Source organism: Entelurus aequoreus, linkage group LG18 (genome assembly GCF_033978785.1).
Source record: "Entelurus aequoreus isolate RoL-2023_Sb linkage group LG18, RoL_Eaeq_v1.1, whole genome shotgun sequence".
NCBI lineage: Eukaryota > Metazoa > Chordata > Actinopteri > Syngnathiformes > Syngnathidae > Entelurus > Entelurus aequoreus.
Window position 1 is genome coordinate 10972741 of NC_084748.1, and position 21768 is coordinate 10994508.

Below are 21768 nucleotides of genomic sequence, written 5' to 3' on the forward strand. Positions count from 1 at the left end.
TTGTTTCCATGCTTGTGTTGACATTTCCTTTCCGCCTTGATCACAATCAGAGGAAGGTTACATTTGAAATAAAATATATTTTTTTCCTGCTCCTTTATTTTCCTCTGGTCATAAAAATTATGAATAATTATCGACGTAAAACACTTATACCATGATGCAGTTTTTAGCCATATCGCCCAGCCCTACTTCTACATTTCTGCTAGCCATGCGTTACATTTCTTCTGCCTGGTTCCTTATCAAACGACCTTCTGCCTGCACGACACTTGCCTTTTTTTGCACCCTCGGACCACGACAGCAGCCGACATGCTGCATCGTCACAAAAGATCCTACTTAGCGAAAATTCACCACGGTCAGGGAACCAATTAGACCTGAATTAACGAGGAAATAACAGTATTTGTGCAATTTTAATACGGTCTCTGTATTTGTGGGTGGATGTTATACTTGTCTTTATTATGATTTAATTTCACAATAGGAAAAATGGAAAAAGGGGAAAAGAACAAGGACACAAAACGGGGGAAACCTCTCTGCACAAGGAAACGGGGGGAGGAAAAGATGCTAATTGCTGTAATTATAATCACCCACTCAAGAGTCCAGAAGCATGGCGCCGTAATTACGAGTTGTTGAGTGCACAGTCAGCAGTTTAAGTGAGGTTTTGTTTCTACATTTAACACGGAAAATACACGTTTTTATTTGGAGAAAAACTGTTGAAAATTGTTGTTGGAAAAAAAACAAAAAAAGACAACGCAACCATGGAATAAATCATTAAACCGTGTAAGGCTGCTGTGTGTTTATTTGATCAGGCGCCACAACAACCATCTCGTATCAAATACAATTAAAAATCAATCAGAGAAAATGAGAAAAAATAATTCTAGAGTGAGTTTACCAGCATCTTGGATATGAAGTTTACTTCCTTAACCAGTAGACATAAAACCTCTTTAGATTTTTTTGTAGTTGTTGTTCTCAATTATTGTGGAAATCAATAGCATAAAGTCCACTTGGGGTTCTGGTAAAAAATCATGGCAAAAATATTTCCCCATCATCAAAAACTGATTTATTGGTGCTTGTTCTATATCAAAAAGTCCCTAGCATGTGTGTGTGTGTGTGTGTGTGTGTGTGTGTGTGTGTGTGTGTGTGTGTGTGTCTAGCCTGGACTCAGGTTCTGGATGGTCTCTCTGCACTCCTGGTAGTGGGAGTGAAAGGCTCGAGCTAAACTGAGGAGCGGCGCCTCGCTGTTCTCCATCTCCTTCTGCAAGAGATAAAAACATGCAGCAATGACATTGAAAGCCACAACATTAGGTACAGTTGCAAACAGGGGTGTCCCGATCTGATATTGATATCGGATGTCGGTCCGATATCAGCAAAAAAACCAAGTATGGGATTATATCAGCTTGCATCTACAAAACCCAAAAGCAGTGAAGTTGGCACGTTGTGTAAATAGTAAATAAAAACAGAATGCAACGATTTGCAAATTATTTTCAACTTATATTCAACTGAATAGACTGCAAAGACAAGATATTTAATGTTGGCACTGGAAAACGTTGTTGTTTTTTGCAAATATTAGCTCATTTGGAATTTGATGCCTGCACCATGTTTCAAAAAAGCTGGCACAAGTGGCAAAAAAGACTTGAGAAAGATGAGGAATGCTCATCAAACACTTATTTGGAACATCCCACAGGTGAACAGGCTAATTGGGAACAGGTGGGTGCCATGATTGGGTATTGTAGTAGAATTTCTGACCTTTGACCTATATTTCATGTCTGTCAAGAATGTATGCTCATTTAATTCCTGTTCTATTCCGTGTCCCCGGGTGTGGGACAAAAGTGAATATTAAGTCATGCCAACCTGTCAACAGAATGTTTTGATTGTTTAAGTATGATTAAGGAATCCAAGGATGTTGCAAAAACAAATGACGCACGAGATAAAACTGTGACGCACGAAGACCCAGATAAAGATGGAGAGGAAACCAGGACTGAGAGAGATTTTGGCTGGTGTGTGTCTTGTGTCTGCTTGCACGGACAACTCAATTCAACCTGCACTTCTGATAATGGGTAAATACATTTGTTGTACTAAACTACTTTTGTTGCCTGCTTAAGCTTCGGACAATCCACCACAGTATAAAAGCAGCTTCCATGAAATGCTCAGTCATTCACTAACAAGGATGGGGGCGAGGGTCACCACTTTGTCAACAAATGCGTGAGCAAATTGTCCAACAGTTTATGAACAACATTTCTCAACCAGCTATTGCAAGGAATTTAGGGGTTTCACCATCTATGGTCCATAATATCATCAAAAAGTTCAGAGAATCTGGAGAAATCACTGCACATAAGCGTGTGAAGCCTGTGACTTTCGATCCCTTTGGCGGAATGCATCAAAAAGCGACCTCGGTGTGTCAAGGATATCACCACATGGGCTTAGGAACACTTCAGAAAACCACTGTCAGTAACCACAGTTCATCGCTACATCTGTTAATTGCAAGTTAAAACTACTATGCAAAGCGAAAGCTGTTTATCAACAACACCCAGAAACGCCGCCGGCTGGTGCAAAGTGTAAAAGTGTTCTGTGGTCTGACGAGTCCACATTTCAAATTGTTTTTGGAAACTGTGGACGTCGTGTCCTACGAACCAAAGAGGAGAAGAACCATTCAGACTGTTATAGGCGCAAAGTTGAAAAGCCAGCATCTGTGAAGGTATGAGGGTCTATTAGTGCCCAAGACATGGGTAACTTACACATCTGTGAAGGCACCATTAATGCTGAAATTTACATACAGGTTTTGGAGCAACGTCTTTTTCGTGGACGCCCCTGCTTATTTCAGCAAGACATTGCCAAGCCACATTCTGCACGTGTTACAACAGCGTGGCTTCATAGTAAAAGAGTGCGGGTACTAGACTGGCCTGCCTGTAGTCCAGACCTGTCTCCCATTGAAAATGTGTGGCGCATTATGAAGCCTAAAATACCACAACGGAGACCCCCGGACTGTTGAACAACTTAAGCTGTTCATCAAGCAAGAATGGGAAATAATTCCACATGAAAAGCTTCAAAAATTGGTCTCCTCAGTTCCCAAACGTTTACTGAGTGTTGTTAAAAGGAAAGGCCATGTAACACAGTGGTAAAAATGCCCCTGTGCCAACTTTTTTGCAATTTGTTGCTGCCATTAAATTCTAAGTTAATGATTATTTGCAAAAGAAAATTAAGTTTCTCAGTTCGAACATTAAATATCTTGTCTTTGCAGTCTATTCAATTAAATATAAGTTGAACAGGATTTGCAAATCATTGTATTCTGTTTATATTTACCATTTACACAACGTGCCAACATCACTGGTTTTGGGTTTTGTAGTTTCAGTGGACTCTACAGGTGAAAGAAGGGAAGCACTCACAGCAGATGTTTCGTGGTACTCCAAGCCTTGGCTCCGGGCCCACTCCTGCGCCGCAGACGTTGTCACCTCCCTCCTGGCAGCCAGGTCAGACTTGTTGCCCACAAGCACACCTGACACAAAGGAAATTATTCAAAAAAACTATTATCTCCCAGTCATTAGCTCCCCTAGTGGTGAAGTTGGGGCATACGACAACAGATAGTGTTTAAGGTCAAAAAGGTAGAACCATTTATACCAGGCCTGGGCAATTATTTTGACTCAGAGGCCAAATTTAGAGAAAAAAAATGTGTCTGGGGGCCGGTACATCAGATTTTTAGGAACACTAATAAAAAACCTCACAATAATGTCTGATTGAATGCTAAAAACGTTATGACAGACTGCCTTTTAAAATGTACGGAGCCCCTAAAGGGACATGGGGGAAATATATTTTTTTATCATTTTTATTTTTTATTTTTAGACATGTATCTCATGCGCACAAGAAACTTTTTATAAAGTTATAAAAAAAATAAAAATACAAAAATTATAATTTTTTTTATTTTAATTTTTTTTAGACGTGTATCTCGTGCGCACAAGAAACTTTTTACAAAGGTTTAAAAAAAATAAAAATGTTTTTTTTTTTTTAGACATGTATCTCGTGCGCAAGAGAAACGAGAAACTTTTTATAAAGTTATAAATAAAATAAAATAATTTTTTTTTTTTATACATGTATCTCGTGTGCACAAGAAACTTTTTATAAAGTTATAAAAAAAATAAAAATACAAAAATTATAATTTTTTTTATTTAAATTTTTTTTACACGTGTATCTCGTGCGCACAAGAAACTTTTTATAAAGGTTTAAAAAAAATAAAAATAAAATTTTTTTTTTTACACATGTATCTCGTGCGCAAGAGAAACGAGAAACTTTTTATAAAGTTATAAAAAAATAAAAAATAAAATTATAATTTTTTTATTTTTTATTTTTTTTAGACATGTATCTTGTGCACACGAGAAACAAGAAACTTTTTGTAAAGTTATAAAAAAAAAATTAAAAAATATATTTTTTAATTTTTTTTTTTAGACATGTATCTCGTGCGCACGAGAAACAAGAAACTTTTTGTAAAGTTATAAAAAAATATACATATATATTTCTTATTTTTTATTTTTAGACATGTATCTCGTGCGCACGAGATACATGTCTAAAAAAATGTTTTTAATTCTTTTAATTTTTTTTTATAACTTTACAAAAAGTTTCTTGTTTCTCATGCGCACAAGATACATGTCTAAAAAAAATTAAAAAATTTTTTAAAATTATAACAATTTTTTTTTACCCCAAAACGATTTGGCACTACCTGATAAATGTGCCGTGTTCACGCATGTTTACATAGAGACTCTTATTTTGAAAGCCTTCCCTTTGAAAGTGTCACATGACGTATTAGCCAGTGTTATAGTTGTTTCTTATACAAGTACACATTTCGTATATTTACGGTGCCTGTGATGTTGCAGTGGATGCGTTTACCTGGAACACGGAGGCCTTGGCAGTGGGCCCGGACTCGCTCCATCCAGGGGCCGCAGCTGTCAAAGGAGCGCTGGCTGGTCAGGTCAAACACCAGGCACAGCAGCGAGGGTTTGCCCCACTGGATAGACCAGGTGATGAAAGGCGTCATGTTTTGGTTATTTGTGTTTCAAAACCAACACGGTTCACCTCACCATTTTCTCACAGGCTTCCACTAATGCTTCCTTGCCAGCAGAGTCGACGATGTAGAGCTCCTGGAGAAGATGGAGAGTATACGGCAGTGGTTCTCTTTTTTTTTTTTCACCAAGTAGCTACCGCCTCAGAAAAAGCTTGGCTCTCCAAGTACCACCATAATGACTAACATTAAAACACAGTAGCGTGGTAGGCCAAAGTATTCATTAAAAACAAGGCAGAAGTCTTACTTAAAACCCCAGCAGGCACAAGACGTTGATACAACGTTGATTACATGTACATGTCCTTTAAAACTGACTTTGAAACAACGTTGCAAAATAGTTGTATTTGTAAATTGAGACAACGTTTACAAATATGATTGGGAAATGACCAAATTCCAATGGTCAAATCAACGTCAGAACTCGACATTGATTAAACGTCGTCAAAGAGCATGTTGTTTCAACGTTATGTTTGACTTGCTCAACGTCAGGACCTAATTCAACAAGTTCTAAACGTTGTTGTAATGTCTTGTGCCTGCTGGGATACGTATATTTAATATGTTGGACATTAACGCTGTGTTTGAAAATATGAAAACAAAACACTGTCCTTTAATCAAGTGATTCTTTGGCGTATGACGAGATGGTGACCGCGTACCCCTAGCGGTACATGTACCACAGTTTGAGAATCCCTGGTTTAGAGCTAAATTAGGGCCAAAGGTTTTGTATTTAAAGAAATATTTTTTTGTTAAGTACATAACTCCAAGTGTGTTCATTCATAGTTTTGATGCCTTCAGTGACAATCTACAATTTAGTCATGAAAATAAAGAAAATGCATTAAACGAGAAGGTGTGTCCAAACTTTTGACCTGTCAAGTACACATTTCTATACTTTGCATAGAAAAAAGCTTGTTGTGAAAAATGAGTTGGAATTTCACAAGAAAACGCCAGTTAAAATTTTACAAGAAAAACTGAGCGATATTATGACAAAACTTGGAATTGTACTCAATATCAGTCGCAATTTAAAAAGAAAAAGCTTAAAACTTTGGCAACTCTATGAAAAGAATTGTAATTTTACTCGACAAAAGTCACAATTTATAAGAAAACTTTTAACATTTTGGCAACATTACAATAATAATCGGAATTTTACTTGGCAAAATTATGACAAAAGTCATAATTTTACTCAAAAAATGTCACTATTTTACAAGATCAACAAAAAAATTGACAATATTGCGATAAAAGTCAGAATTTTATATGACAAAAGTCACCATTTTGCATTAAAAAGTAATAATTTAACATAAAAAAGTAGTAATTTTACAAGAAAATATTGCAATATTACAGAAACAGAAGGAATATGAGAAATTGTTCCCAATTTTATAAGAAAAAAGTCGACACACTGTGAGAAAAATACTGCTTTTAGTTAATTTTTTGTTTGTTCCCAATTTTATAAGAAAAAAGTCGACACACTGTGAGAAAAATACTGCTTTTAGTTAATTTTTTGTTTGTAATTGGTATTTTAATCTTCATTATTTACTTCAAGTAAATAATATACATATTTTAGTTTTAATCAATTTTGGTCAATGGGGGCGGATATCAATTCCTTACAAAGCACGTGTTATTTCATATGTTGACCAGAGAGGGAGCACTTCAAGTTTTTACACACACTTGTTATTTCATATGTTGACCAGAGGGGGAGCACTTTTAAAACCGACACACAGTCAATTTGAAAAATCCCTCCTTTTTGGGACCACCCTCATTTTGATAGATTTCACCACCAGGGGGTGCCAATGAGACATTCTCTATATATCTAAAAAACTGTTTTGTCTTTCATAGGAAACTCTATATTATGCAAAAGCATTACAGTAAATATGCAAGAATTAAATTAAATCTGTTCAGTGTTTTGAAAATTATTTTCTACAAAGTCTAACTGATATCTGTTCCAAAAAGGACCCACTTTATTTTGTTGCAGTGTACGCAGTGCCATTTTTAACTACTGCGTTTGATCGTGGGGCGGTATGGCTCGGTTGCCAGCAACTTGAGGGTTCCAGGTTCGATCCCCGCTTCCGCCATCCTAGTCACTGCCGTTGTGTCCTTGGGCAAGACACTTTACCCACCTGCTCCCAGTGTCACCCACACTGGTTTAAATGTAACTTGGAGATTGGGTTTCACTATGTAAAGCGCTTTGAGTCACTAGAGAAAAGCGCTATATAAATATAATTCACTTCACAAATAAAAGCAGAACTTGTTTTGGTTATTCAGTGGTTTCTTTGAAACAGGGGTGTCAAACTCATTTTCATTGAGGGCTACTTTCAGAGGGCCGCTTTTTTAAAATTAATTCACATTATGCATGCGGGTAATAACCTGTGATTAATCATGATTAATCAGAATGCATATGCATTTGATTATTAGATTTGTTCATGTATAACTTGCTTTAAAATCATAAATAAATATGACAAGCAGATATTTAACTATTTGTTTTTATCTCACAAAAATTGTTTTGCAATACAGTATATAATAATATAATTGGCATGATCAGATAATATGAAAGTTTAAAATATGCATTTTTTTTCTGTCAAAATTGAAAGAACGAATGCATTTAGTAAAAAAAAAAAAAGGATTGTATCTAAACCCATTTTTCAAGGCTTTCGCAAGCCACATAGAATGATGTGGCGGGCCAGAACTGGCCCCCGGGCCTTGAGTTTGACACCTGTGTTTTAAAAAGCATGGGGGGAAAAAACGGGCAAAATCGTGAATATAATTGTGGAGGGGGCGTGGCCTGCGGGCCTGGCGCGGAACGGGGTGTGCCAGGACCGGCCTCGAAGACAGCGACAGGTGCGTAGATGGCCCAGGTGGACCTTGTTATCTAATCACCTGTCGCCTTTATTAGCAGCAGCCGGAATGAGACACGCGGTCGGAGTTAGAGTGGGAGCCAGAGAGAGAGAGAGAGACACGAACTCAGAAAAATAAATTTTGCTGGAAAGCAAAAGGCTTGCACTCTTTAATGAAAATAAAACAGTGTTGTACCCTGAAAGCCGGGCTCTCCTGGCAGTGTGTGGTGGTCCGAGGAACCCACCAGAGGGCAACCTCTACAATACTTTTTTGTGAAAAAATCAGAGATTCTATTTTCAGGCCTAATCGCCCAGGCCGAGGTCACTTTTACGTCATAGCGGACCTTTTTAAAAAGCTTGATATTAGCAACCAGCTAGTCTGCTAAACATGGCGTTCGCATGGTGGTGGTCATTCAACATGGCAGCGGGTGACGCTTGCTCTACAAAACAATGAGCACGCACGGACACACACACACACACACACACACACACACACACACACACACACACACACACACACACACACAAACTCACCACGCTGTCGTTGCTCTCAGGGATGTTGACACTTTTGATGAGCAGCTCCACACCCGTTGTCTGCCAAACAAAAACACAGGTGTGGTGTTAATTAAAAGTCTGTCTGGCTGCACGATGAGCAGTAAACACTTCTTTCCTGGCTGTCAGTGCCTCTGAATAGAGACTTCACAGGCTGGCCATCACACTTGGAAGTAAACAACACGGGGGAGTAAAGTTGCAGTATTAGCCTTGTACTGCCTCTCATTCATAGAGTTATAACACACACACATATTCTTGTATTTGTTACCTTCTTGAGACCTCTGAAAAATGCCTCCCTCTTTCGGACCACCCTTTCTAGATATATAAAGATTTGTATTTAAAACATTAACAATGTATACTTTGCATGGAAAAAAGCTTGTTGTGAAAAATGAGTTGGAATTTCACAGGGAAACGCAAGTCAAAAAATTTTACAAGAAAGACTGAACATTTGTGCAATATTATGATAAAAGTTGGAATTTTACTCAATATCAGTCGCAATTTTACAAGAAAATAGTTCAAATGTTGGCAATCTTATGAAAATAATCATCATTTTATTTGACAAAAGTCACAATTTTATAAGAAAACTAACATTTTGGCAATATTATAATAAAAATCAGATTTTTACATTGCAAAATTATGACAAAAGTCATCATTTTACTCAAAGAATTTCACTATTTTACAAGAACAACAAAACAATTGGTAATATTGTTATAAAAGTCAGAATTTTATATGACAAATGTCGCCATTTTGCATTAGAAGGTAATAATGTAACATTAAAAAAAGTAATAATTTTACAAGAAAATATTGCACTATTACAGAAACAGAAAGAATATGAGAAATTGTTCCTTATTTTATAAGAAAAAAGTCGACACATTGTGAGAAAAAGACTGCTTTAAGTTCATTTATTTTGGGGGGAATTTTTTGTTTGTAATTGGTTTTTAATCTTCATTATTTACTTCTAGTAAATAATATACATATTTTATTTGTAATTCATTTTGGCAAAGGGGGCGGATTTCAATTTCTTACAAAACACTTATTTCATATGTTGACCAGAGGGGGGAGCACTTCAAGTTTTTACACACACTTGTTATTTCATATGTTGACCAGAGGGGGAGCACTTTTAAAACCGACACACAGTCAATTTCAAAAATCCCTTCTTTTGGGGACCATTCTCATTTTGATAGATTTCACCACCAGGGGTCCTAATGAGACATTTTCTATTAGATGCAATGGTTTTCCGTATTAGGACCATGATTTATGTCCTAACTTGTTCACACCTCCTCATATGGAAGCTACTTTTCCTTGTAGATGTCTCAAGAATGGTAGAAACACACGCACACGCACACACATTATTGTATTTGATACCTTCTTGAGACCTACGAAAAATGCCTCCCTCTTTAGTACCACCCTTTCTAGATATATAAAGATTTGTATTAACAACATTAATAATATATATGTTGCATAGAAAAAAGCTTGTTGTGAAAAATTAGTTGAAATTTCACAAGAAAACGCACGTCAAAATTTTACAAGAAAAACTTAACATTTGTGCAATATTAGATAGATAGATAGTACTTTATTGATTCCTTCAGGAGAGTTCCCTCAGGAAAATTTAAAAAAAAAATTATTTATTTAAATATGATAAAAGTTGGAATTTTACAAAAATAAAGCTTAAAATTTTGGCAATTTTATGAAAAGAGTCGTAATTTTGCTCAACAAAAGTCACAATTTTATAAGAAAACTTTAACATTTTGGCAATATTATAATAATAATCGGTATTTTACTTGGCAAAATTATGACAAAAGTCATCATTTTACTCAAAAAAATTCACTATTTTACAAGAACAACAAAAAAATTGGTAATATTGTGATAATAGTCAGAATTTTATATGACAAATGTCACCATTTTGCTAAAAAGTAATAATTTTTGTCAGAATAATTGTATCTAAGTTATCACAAAACTTTGTGTTGCCATGAGTTCCGGGCGAGAGGACAAAAGCTGTCTTTGATTTTACCAAGCAGAAGGCTTGTAAAACTCCACTGTGTAGGATGGGAAGAGACATGAAGGCGTCAGTTTCTTTGATCTATTGTAATCCACAGGAAGATTTTGTCTTGACCCGAGATCTACAAAGTGGAGAGGAAGCAGGACCTGACGCAAGCTCCAGGCATCTTTTCTTTGAACTGTTTTATGACCTAGGGCAACGGCTGTTTACGACCCCCCTGTCCCCTTAGAAACAGCTGTTGCCATGTAATCAGGGAAAGTCCAAATAAAAGAGGAGGCGTGCAACCTTTCGTCAGAGCGTGGGACGACACTGTGCAAGGGTACAGGTCTACGCGTTTCTCCTCATTGAGCCAAAATGAATCCTGTCTCTGTTTAATTCCTTGCTTCTTGTCTGTTTAATAGATGTCATCAGTGTTTGAACCTGACAATTTTACATTTAAAAAAGTAATAATTTTACGAGAACATATTGCAATATTACAGAAACGGAAAGAATATGACAAATTGTTCCCAATTTTATAAGAAAAAAGTCGACACATTGTGAGAAAAAGACTGCTTTTAGTTCATTTATTTTTGGGGGCATTTTTTGTTTGTAATTGGTTTTTAATTTTCATTATCTACTTCAAGTAGATCAATATCAGTCGCAATTTTACAAGAAAAATCTTAAAATGTTGGCAATTTTATGAAAAGAATCGTAATTTTACTCGACAAAAGTCACAATTTTATAAGAAAACTTTAATATTTTGGCAATATTATAATAATAATCGGAAAAAGTCATAATTTTACTCAACAAAATTGGCAATATTGCGAAAAAAGTCAGAATTTTATATGACAAATGTCGCCATTTTGCATTAAAAAGTAATAATTTAACATTAAAAAAAAGTAATAATTTTACAAGAAAATATTGCAATATTACAGAAACAGAAAGAATATGAGAAATTGTTCCCAATTTTATAAGAAAAAAGTCGACACATTGTGAGAAAAAGACTGCTTTGAGTTAATTTATTTTGGGGGGAATTTTTGGTTTGTAATTGGTTTTTAATCTTCATTATTTACTTCAAGTAAATAATATACATATTTTATTTTTAATTAATTTTGGCCAAAGGGGGCGTTACAAGAAAAACTGAACATTTGCGCAATATTATGATAAAAGTTGGAATTTTACTCAATATCAGTCGCAATTTTACAAGAAAAATCTTAAAATTTGGGCAATTTTATGAAAAGAATCGTAATTTTACTCGACAAAAGTCACAATTTTATAAGAAAACTTTAATATTTTGGCAATATCATAATAATAATCGGAAAAAGTCATAATTTTACTCAACAAAATTGGCAATATTGCGATAAAAGTCAGAATTGTATATGACAAATGTCGCTATTTTGCATTAAAAAGTAATAATTTAACATAAAAAAAGTAAAAATTTTACAAGAAAATACTGCAATATTACAGAAACAGAAAGAGTATGAGAAATTGTTCCCAATTTTGTAAGAAAAAAGTCGACACATTGTGAGAAAAAGACTGCTTTTAGTTACATTATGTTTGGGGGCATTTTTTTTGGTAATTGGTTTTTAATCTTCATTATTTACTTCAAGTAAATAATATACATATTTTAATTTAAATTAATTTTGGCCAAAGGGGGCGGATTTCAGTTTCTTACAAAACACTTATTACATATGTTGACCAGAGGGGGGAGCACTTCAAGTTTTTACACACACTTGTTATTTCATATGTTGACCAGAGGGGGAGCACTTTTAAAACCAACACACAGTCAATTTGAAAAATCCCTCCTTTTTGGGACCAACCTCATTTTGATAGATTTCACCACCAGGGGGTGCTAATGAGACATTCTCTATTAGATGCAATGGTTTTCCGTATTGGGACCATGATTTATGTCCTAACTTGTTCACACCTCCTCATATGGAAGCTACTTTTCCTTGTTGATGTCCTAAGAAGGGTAGAAACACACGCACACGCACACACACACACACACACACACACACACAGAAAGACTGTGTGTATGTCAGTGCCGCAGTGGTGCTCTAATGAGCTTCTGTGATGCGCCCCAATGTCAACGAGGGCCCATTAGCAACAAATAAGCTGGAATATTGCTAACGGGCCGTCTGACATTTTCCAAAAGGAGGATGTGCGCGGAATGGCCGCCGGCCCGCGCTGGCCTTTTGCCACCAAAAGTTGAGGAAGACTGGGGTAGGCTTAATGAAGCCTTCGTCACCTTCGCAGATGGAAGAGCACTCGGTTTCTCTGCAAAGATGCATTGTGATGAAACATGGCCGCCGCCAAGACCATTACATTGTCAGTCGATTATGAATAATTACTACACTTAATTACTAGGCCAGTCTAGTGCCCGCACTCTTTTACTATGACCACGCTGTTGTAGCACGTGGCTTGGCATTGTCTTGCTGAAATAAGCAGGGGCGTCCATGATAATGTTGTTTGGATGGCAACATATGTTGCTCCAATGCCTGTATGTACCTTTCAGCATTAATGGTGCCTTCACAGATGTGTAAGTTACCCATGCCTTGGGCACTAATACACCCCCATACCATCACAGATGCTGGCTTTTCAACTTCGCGCCTATAACAATCCAGATGTTTTTTTTCCTCTTTGTTCCGGAGGACACGACGTCCAGTTTCCGAAAACAATTTGAAATGTGGACTCGTCAGACCACAGAACACTTTTATACTTTGCATCAGTCCATCTTAGATGAGCTCGGGCCCAGCGAAGCCGGCGGCGTTTCTGGGTGTTGTTGATAAATGGCTTTCACTTTGCATAGTATAGTTTTAACTTGCACTTACAGATGTAGCGATGAACTGTAGTTACTGACAATGGTTTTCTGAAGTGTTCCTGAGTCCATGTGGTGATATCCTTTACACACCGATGTCTCTTTTTGATGCAGTACAGCCTGAGGGATCGAAGTTCCGTAATAGCCTCACTAACGTGCAGTGTTTTCTCCAGATTCTCTGAACCCTTTGATGACATTTCGAACCGTACATGGTGAAATCCCTAAATTCCTTGCAATAGCTTGTTGAGAAATGTTGTTCTTAAACTGTTGGACAATTTGCTCACGCATTTGTTGACAAAGTGGTGACCCTCGCCCCATCCTTGTTTGTGAATGACTGAGCATTTCATGGAAGCTGCTTTTATACCCAATCATGGCACCCACCTGTTCCCAATTAGCCTGTTCAACTGTGGGATGTTCCAAATACGTTTTTAATGAGCATTACTCAACTTTCTCAGTCGTTTTTGCCACTTGTGCCAGCTTTTTTGAAACATGTTGCAGGCATCAAATTCCAAATGAGCTAATATTTGCAAAAAATAGCTTCTCAGTTCGAACGTTAAGTATCTTGTCTTTGCAGTCTATTCAATTAAATATAAGTTGAAAAGGATTTGCAAATCATTGTATTCTGTTTTTATTTACCATTTACACAACGTGCCAACTTCACTGGTTTTGGGGTTTGTAATATATAATTATTTTTTAAATACAATTCCAATTCCGGCCCGGCAACATTCCAAATAGCAATCAACAGAGTAATTAAGAGGACAGACAAACATGACACAAAAAAAATCCAAAGTCGCCAAAGAAAAATTAATAATATCAACAACAGCATCAATATTAATAAGAAATCCAACAAAAATCCCTCAATTACATTGTCATCACAGCCATTTATAAAAAATATATATATTAATGATTAATAATTCCTAACTTGCATAAATTAATGTACTACAGTCAGGCCCCAAACGAACAAAGATTGATAAACGAGAGAGCATAATTGTATTTTTTTTAATGTACTGGCCTTTATTTTGGTTTTGCATGTAGTCTTTTTCTAACTATACTGTACTGTAGCTCAATTTGGCAGATTTTGACCTACATTAGATTAGCTCCAGTGTGTTTAATAAACAAAGAGCGGAACAATATCAAAGAATGGTTTCTTTTTGTCTGTATGACAAGAGTTCGGACAGCCCCTTCATGTATTTCATAACACGAGTAGTCATATAAAGTCGGACCTCCATCCGGCCCCACCAGGTGAGACCTTTGTTGTTATTGTGCGTGCATGCGTTTCCCCTTAGCGTGTGTGTAAACAAGTTAAGTACCTGTTCTAGTGGCGTTCCAGGATCCCGCTGTATTAATTATCGACCTTCCTGTCACCGCAGTGCCCCCAACGGAGCTGACTCAGCAAGACTTTAATGCACACACACACACAAACACACACACACACACACACACACACACACAGCTTTCAAAGGGGCAGAAAATTGCCAATCAATTCCCAGAATCCATCCGGAAAGTTCCAATGGGCTGCTCAGCAATATGAAATGTGGGAGTTTTGAAAGTTCAACCTTCTATTGTTATTCAATGTATTTATTGTACTAATTATTGGAGGGTAATTCCTACAAAATGTGCCCTGCGTGCAAGTTAATTCCCAAACTCTATGTGTCCTATAACCCAGTGTTTTTCAACCTTTTTTTAACCAAGGCACATTTTTTTTCATAAAAAAAAAATACGGAGGCACACCACCAGCAGAAAAGGTTAAAAAATGAAACTCCACCAGGTTGTCGTGCCTAATTTTGAGTTTGTTGTTGTTTCCTGTGTGTAGTGCTTTAGTTCATGTCTTGCGCAAATAATACGCCACATATACACACCCCACCACCCCCAACCCAACACCCTCGACGCAAATCCCATAGGGCAGATGAATGGATGGTCAGCGCCTGAGAGCTGCGGCCCACCATCATGACCCCGCACTCCCTTCCCTCTGTTGCTAGATATCCCGAGATGTACGTTGTAATATGTATATGTGCTTTGCTATGGAGGTTTTTTCCCACTCCAGACTGGGCACCCTTAGGAGCCCAGTCTAAATTGTATTTTTTTACTCATCCTTCCCCAGCGTTTTACATTTTTCCCCATCTTTTACGGGGCGCCTTGTGGCGACCCATCAGCGTTCCTGTTCTGTAACTCTGTACACTGTTTGTTTGTCTAATCTTGAACGGGTTTGTGCTGAAAACAAAGTTTTGTTGTACTTGTGCAATGACAATAAAGACCTATCTTTCTTTCTATCTATCTATCTATCTATCTATTTATTTTGGTGACCCTTCCTGTTTTGTTGGTGTTCTCCCGTAGCAGCTTCACGCCTTCCTTTTGAGTGCTATTGCCCGCACCTGCTTTGTTTTAGCAATCAAGAATATTTAAGTTGTTTTTATCCTTTTTTGTGGGGACATTGTTGATTGTCATGTCATGTTCGGATGTACATTGTGGACGCCGTCTTCTCCACAGCAAGTTTTTGCTGTCGTCCAGCATTCTGTTTTTGTTGACTTTGTAGCCAGTTCAGTTTTACTTTTGTTTTACATAGCCATCCCTATGCTTCAGTGGCTTTTCCTAGCGGGACTTGCCTTTTGTTAATTTTTGGTTTAAGCGTAACATACCTTTTTACCTGCACGCTGTCTCCCGTTTTGCTCTGCATATTGGGATCACAACAAACCATACTTGTCAACCTTGAGACCTCCGATATCGGGAGGTGTGTGTGTGTGTGTGTGTGTGGGGGGGGGGGGGGGGGGGGGTTAAGGGCGTGGTTAAGAGGAGAGTATATTTACAGCTAGAATTCACCAACTCAAGTATTTCATATATATATATATATATATATATATATATATATATATATATATATATATATATATATATATATATATATATATATATATATATATATATATATATATATATATATATATATATATATGTATGTATGTATGTATATATATTTATTTATTTTATTATACATAGAGATAAAATAAATACTTGAATTTCAGTGTTCCGGAGGCTATCCAGTAGATGGCAGCATTGTCCTGTTTAACTTCTCCGTTCATGAATGAGTATATCATTTCGGCCACCGTGTTCAATGGAGAAGTCTGTTCTACAAAATGTACAGGCAACATACATACCCCTTACCCTTCGAACTGTCCTGGATGAACTGAAATTCTTGTTTCCATTCATTTTGGAACTTGCAAGTGTATTTCTTCATCTTGCTTGTCGACGGCGTCGCCATGTCTTCTGCTTCGTGTCCTTGTTGTGTGCGCAGTTGTGCACTCTACTCTCTAAAAGCCGTAGATGTTATGACGTCATTGGGCAGGCAAGCTGTTTATATTGTGGGAAAGCGGACGTGAGAACAGGCTGTCCCCACTCATGTCCGCATTGAGCTGGAGGGGGCGTGGCCTCCAGCTCCGGCTGAATACCGGGAGTTTGTCGGGAGAAAATTTCTGCCGGGAGGTTATCGGGAGAGGCGCTAAATACCGGGAGTCTCCCGCTAAAAACGGGAGGGTTGGCAAGTATGCGACAAACCATCCTCGACGCGTTCTGACTTCTACAAAGCAATGAACTACCTGCTGCCACCTACTGATATGGAGTATTACATGGTTACCCTGCCAAGCTCTACACAGCACAGGCACTAGACAACGGCACACTATTATGATTATTGATTTGCAAAAAATATTTTTGGGACCAATTAGGTGAAGTTGCATAATTTCCCACGGCACACCAGACAATATCTCACGCCACACTAGTGTGCCGCGGCACAGTGGTTGAAAATCACTGCTATAACCGACAAAGTTGACAGATTTAAGTGCGCACTGAACAAATGTGGAACACACGTTTCATGTGGCTAAGTGCTCTGTGAACATGGATGCAGCCATGACCCAATACATCAGAGTCACGCTCGCCTTCCTTACAGTGGAAAAATTAGCATAAATAATGCAGATTGGTATTAGCTGCATCGGCATTCAATGATGCATTATGCTGCTGAGTGGTTCCAATACTGATGTGTAGACCTCTGCAGGACCTTCAAAAACGTAGACTGAGGCGCATTTGCATCCTTAGAGAGCCCTTAAAAGGGAACTGCATTTTTTTGGAATTTTGCCTATCATTCACAGTCCTTATGTAAGACATTGTTTTCTTTTTTAATGCATTCTGAGTCGTAAAATACGGCAGGTATGAGGTGGCTAACAATGCAGCAAATGAAAGTACGCTATTGCACACATAGATCCCTCTAAAAAAACATTCAAAAAACGCCAAAAATACTCCATTTACATGTCGTAACCTGAATATTAACCAAGTACGAGCGATGTTGTTATTATAAGCGCTAACGCTGAGGAACTACTTTTACGGCACTGTGATCACAGAGAGCTATCTGCGAGGGCTGCTATATTGACACACTGAGCTGGTGAGCTGCTGCATCGCCTCTGAGCTGGTGAAAGTTAATTCTAGATCAGGGGTCGGCAACCTTTACTATCTAAAGAAACGTTTTGTCGCCCCTTCAACTAAAGAAAAAAATATATATAGAGCCGCAAAATGTAACATAGCTTATAAACTTTTAAAAGTCTTTTTTTTTATATTACAGAAAAAACAATCTGTCCATGTGAAATTAAACTATTTTATATATATATATATATATATATATATATATATATATATATATATATATATATATATATATATATATATATATATATATATATATATATATATATATATATATATATATATATGTGTGTGTATGTATATATAAATAAAATATATTATATTATATTATATATATATATATATATATATATATATATATATATATATATATATATATATATATATATATATATATATATGTGTGTGTATGCATATATAAATAAAATATGTTATGTTATATATATATATTATATATATATATATATATTTTATAATTATATATACACACATATATATATATATATATATATATATATGTGTGTGTATGTATATATAAATAAAATATATTATATTATATATATACATATATATATGTATGTATATATATATATACACACACACACACACACATATACATATATATAGATATATATATATATATATATATATATATATATATATATATATATATATATATATATATATATATATATATATATATACATACATACATACATACATACATACATACATACATACATACATATATATATATATATATATATATATATAAATATAAAATGAAGGCAACACATGATGTTATTGTCTATATTAGCTATATTAGCCTACTATTAAAATGACTATGTGTAGCGGGCTGACGCAAATCTTCGTTGACAGAAATGTTGAAATGTTATCATTTATTCCACACATTTTTGCAACATTGGAAAACATTAGTAAAATGGAGGCTTCTCAGAGAGTGAGATAACTCCTGGAAATTAGATGTGTGTGTCCAAGTTAAAGGAAATTTCAGGCTGTCTTCTTCTAATGGATTTATTACAATCTTTTGCAAGCTGGGTAACGTTTGCTGTGGTCTGGAACAACGTGGCACACAAACAACTATCAGAAATGCAGCCAATATTACATACGGATAATGTGTCATAAGACATGCAAATATAAATTGAATACACAGAGGACATAAGTAAAATAAATTAAATGAGCTCAAATATACCTACAAACGAGGCATAATGATGCAATATGTACATACAGCTACCTTAAATAGCATGTTTGCATCGATTAGCCTGCAGTCATCTACTAACCAAATATTAGCACTCCACACGAGTCAATAACATCAACAAAGCTCACCTTTGTGCATTCACGCACAGCATAAAACGTTTGATGGACAAAATGAGACAAAGAAGGAGTGGCATAAAACACGTCTTTCTGTGGCAGCGTTTGAGAAAGTTGTACACGTAAACAAACTGTTGCGTCACAGTCCACACAACTACGCCGAGTTCAAGGACCGTTGAAATTAGTAGGACAAAACGTCGCTCTAATCAGTGAAGCATAAACACAAACATAATAAACAGTGGGCTATCTAAGAATTAGGAAGGTTTGTGTCATGTTTGTCCTCATACAGAAACCATATTAAAATAACAAACATATTTTCCCCCCCCATCTTTTTCCATTTTCGTACATTTTTGAAACCGCTCCAAAAAGCCACTAGGGCGGCGCTAACGAGCCGCATACGTCTCTCGAACCGTGGATTGCCGACCACTGTGCTACATGATGCTTAGGGTTTCACTAAAGCTGCACACAGCTTCTCAAACTTGTAGCTTATCCTCCTCATATTCAGGACCAAAACTAGGAGGTTCTGGATCCTAATTTGTCCCAAAGTAGTCTTTGTTGTCTCTCATGAAGTCGGCCATGATTACGTAATGTTGTTGTTGTTGTTGAAGGGAAAAGCAAACGTTGTGATAAGTCTATGAAATTAATACGCCGCTGTATGCTTAAAATGAATACGTAAATATAACGTGTTATTATGAATGTTACTACATAACACACATACTTACAGCACGTATATAAAACGTTGATAGAGGTTTTTGGATGTTTTTACAGCGCTTTATAGCCGAAATAGAGAGACTCGCATTGACTGACTTTTGCTAGTGTTTATTTACGATTTAGAATGAATAAAACAAGAAAAACACATGTCTCACATAAGGATTGTGAATGATACGCAACATTTTTTTAAAAAGTGATGTTTTTCCTGTAAGCAGTATAAAAGATATGTAATGTACAGTATATGTATCTCACCATACTGTAGTTCTTCTGGAAGAGAGTGCCATCACTGTGGAACATCTGCGACAGAGCACTTTTGCCTACAGCTGCATCTCCTGTGCAGACAAAGACATTGAACCACGGTATTAAAAAAAAAAAGGCCAATAAAATATGCTAATGCAAAGATGGGACTCCTACTGGTTTTGATTGATGATTGGTGGATTCTTGGTTACTCTTGATTTTAATTGTAGTCAATTTTAATATTTAACCTACTTACGGTTTACAACATTGTCAATTGATATCAACCCATGTGTTAATCACAGAGATGATTATTTACTTAACACACAAACCTTAGCCTTAGGCCAGGCTGATTACAATAATAAATATTACTCAAATATACTGCATAAGAAGGGACTCATAGATACCTGATGAATAAATAAATGTGCATACAATTATTTAGTGCTAAAATAAACCAGATTAATAATAAGCGCCACTTAAGCACTTTGTCCAGTTTACATCTGCTGTGCACAATCAGCCTTTTCATATAAAGCGATAAAGGAATGGAACGACCTCACAACAAACTTGAAAAGTCTAACAGATTACTCTTCATTCACAATTGAAGTTAAAAAGTGGCTCTGGAGAAATCAAAGCTGCCCACACGGTCACTAAGGTGGGCACTATGTTTGACACATCAACTTAATGTGTATTATATTTACCCATGAGAGCATTTTTGTTCTAAATTGTGAGCTGTGTCTGCTAAAATCATAGTTGTTTTTACAAATGATGACAGATGTGAACAAGAGCATGTATTGTATTTGTGTGACGATGTAAATGAGGTGTGGTTGTATTGTGTATTAAATATGTGTCCATGAAAGGGCATTTTATGACTGTTCTTAATTTGATTACATGCTATAGTATGATTTTTTTTGTCATAATTTTGTTGCATGATTTTTGTATCCCTTTAATTTAGGTAGCCAGGGACTGCAGATGGAAATTAGCTGTTTAGCTATAATCTGGTACAGAACATATCTGTCTTTGAGCTTAATGTTTCTGTACATTGTCCCTTCAAATAAAGACTAAACTAAACTAATTAAATGCGCTGACAGTTCATTGCTCCTGCCAAATGAATTGCACTGAGTGGAGCGGATCACCACTCCAAGATGGCGGCCCCGCGTCTCGTCGGCGCCAGTAGGCAGTAGCGCTCGATGCTGCGTCTACTTATGTCTATGATTCTTACCATCGCTTCTGTTTGAATTCCTGACTAGGCTATGTTAGCCATTTGGTGAAGTAGGTATATTAAGGTATGGTATAAAATAAAACATATCAGTGATGATAGTGATAATTAGCTTTCTGAAAATGTAAATATAAGCCAAATACACGCCACTGACTTCCGCCATGTTATTAGCACGGTAGCTAGCCTCAGCTTAGCTAACGCTTCACACAGGCTTCCACAAACAAGTTAGAGTCACATACCAACAAGCAGACATCTCGCCCTCAACCTCACCATCTCGGCCAACCTGAAGAAAATGTATTTTTAATCCTCAAAGCGTCAAAATGTGCTTTTAAAGAACACACCGGACGCTAGTTTCCCCCTGCTCGCCCGCAGCAACATGGACGCTACACGTCTCCCGTAGCAACCAGGCACGAAGACGTTTCATTGGTTACGTTGGCAGTGACGTAAGCACGCAGCCGCGTCGCCATTGGTCAGATTTGCGGACATGCTGAGGTGTGTTGTTCAAATGTCATTTCAGTCATGGCTCCCGCTACGTCATTGCTCTGTTTTCGTTGACTTATTTATATTCAGTTTATTTTTGAACATGCATACGATACATCACATATTTCC

General features: G+C 36.6%; 1 protein-coding gene across 1 annotated transcript; it reads right to left on the minus strand.

The window, feature by feature from the left end:
• Positions 1 to 800: 800 nt before the first annotated feature.
• On the minus strand, positions 801 to 21550 carry LOC133633503 (intraflagellar transport protein 27 homolog). Its single transcript, XM_062026043.1, has 8 exons — positions 21501 to 21550; positions 21399 to 21442; positions 19962 to 20041; positions 8392 to 8451; positions 5058 to 5117; positions 4867 to 4984; positions 3375 to 3484; positions 801 to 1246 (listed from the first exon to the last, which is right to left on the minus strand). The coding sequence occupies exons 2-8, from the start codon at positions 21430 to 21432 to the stop codon at positions 1142 to 1144; spliced, it is 567 nt and encodes a 188-aa protein (XP_061882027.1). The 5' UTR covers positions 21433 to 21442; positions 21501 to 21550; the 3' UTR covers positions 801 to 1141.
• Positions 21551 to 21768: the final 218 nt, after the last annotated feature.

Coding starts and splice junctions, on each gene's coding strand:
- LOC133633503 (XM_062026043.1), bottom strand. CDS start 21,432: ATGGTGAGGTTGAGGGCGAGATGTCTGCTTGTTG. Junction 20,042..21,398: donor GGCGAGATGTCTGCTTGTTG/GTATGTGACTCT, acceptor TTGTCTGCACAG/GAGATGCAGCTGTAGGCAAA. Junction 4,985..5,057: donor TGGAAGCCTGTGAGAAAATG/GTGAGGTGAACC, acceptor TGGTCTATCCAG/TGGGGCAAACCCTCGCTGCT.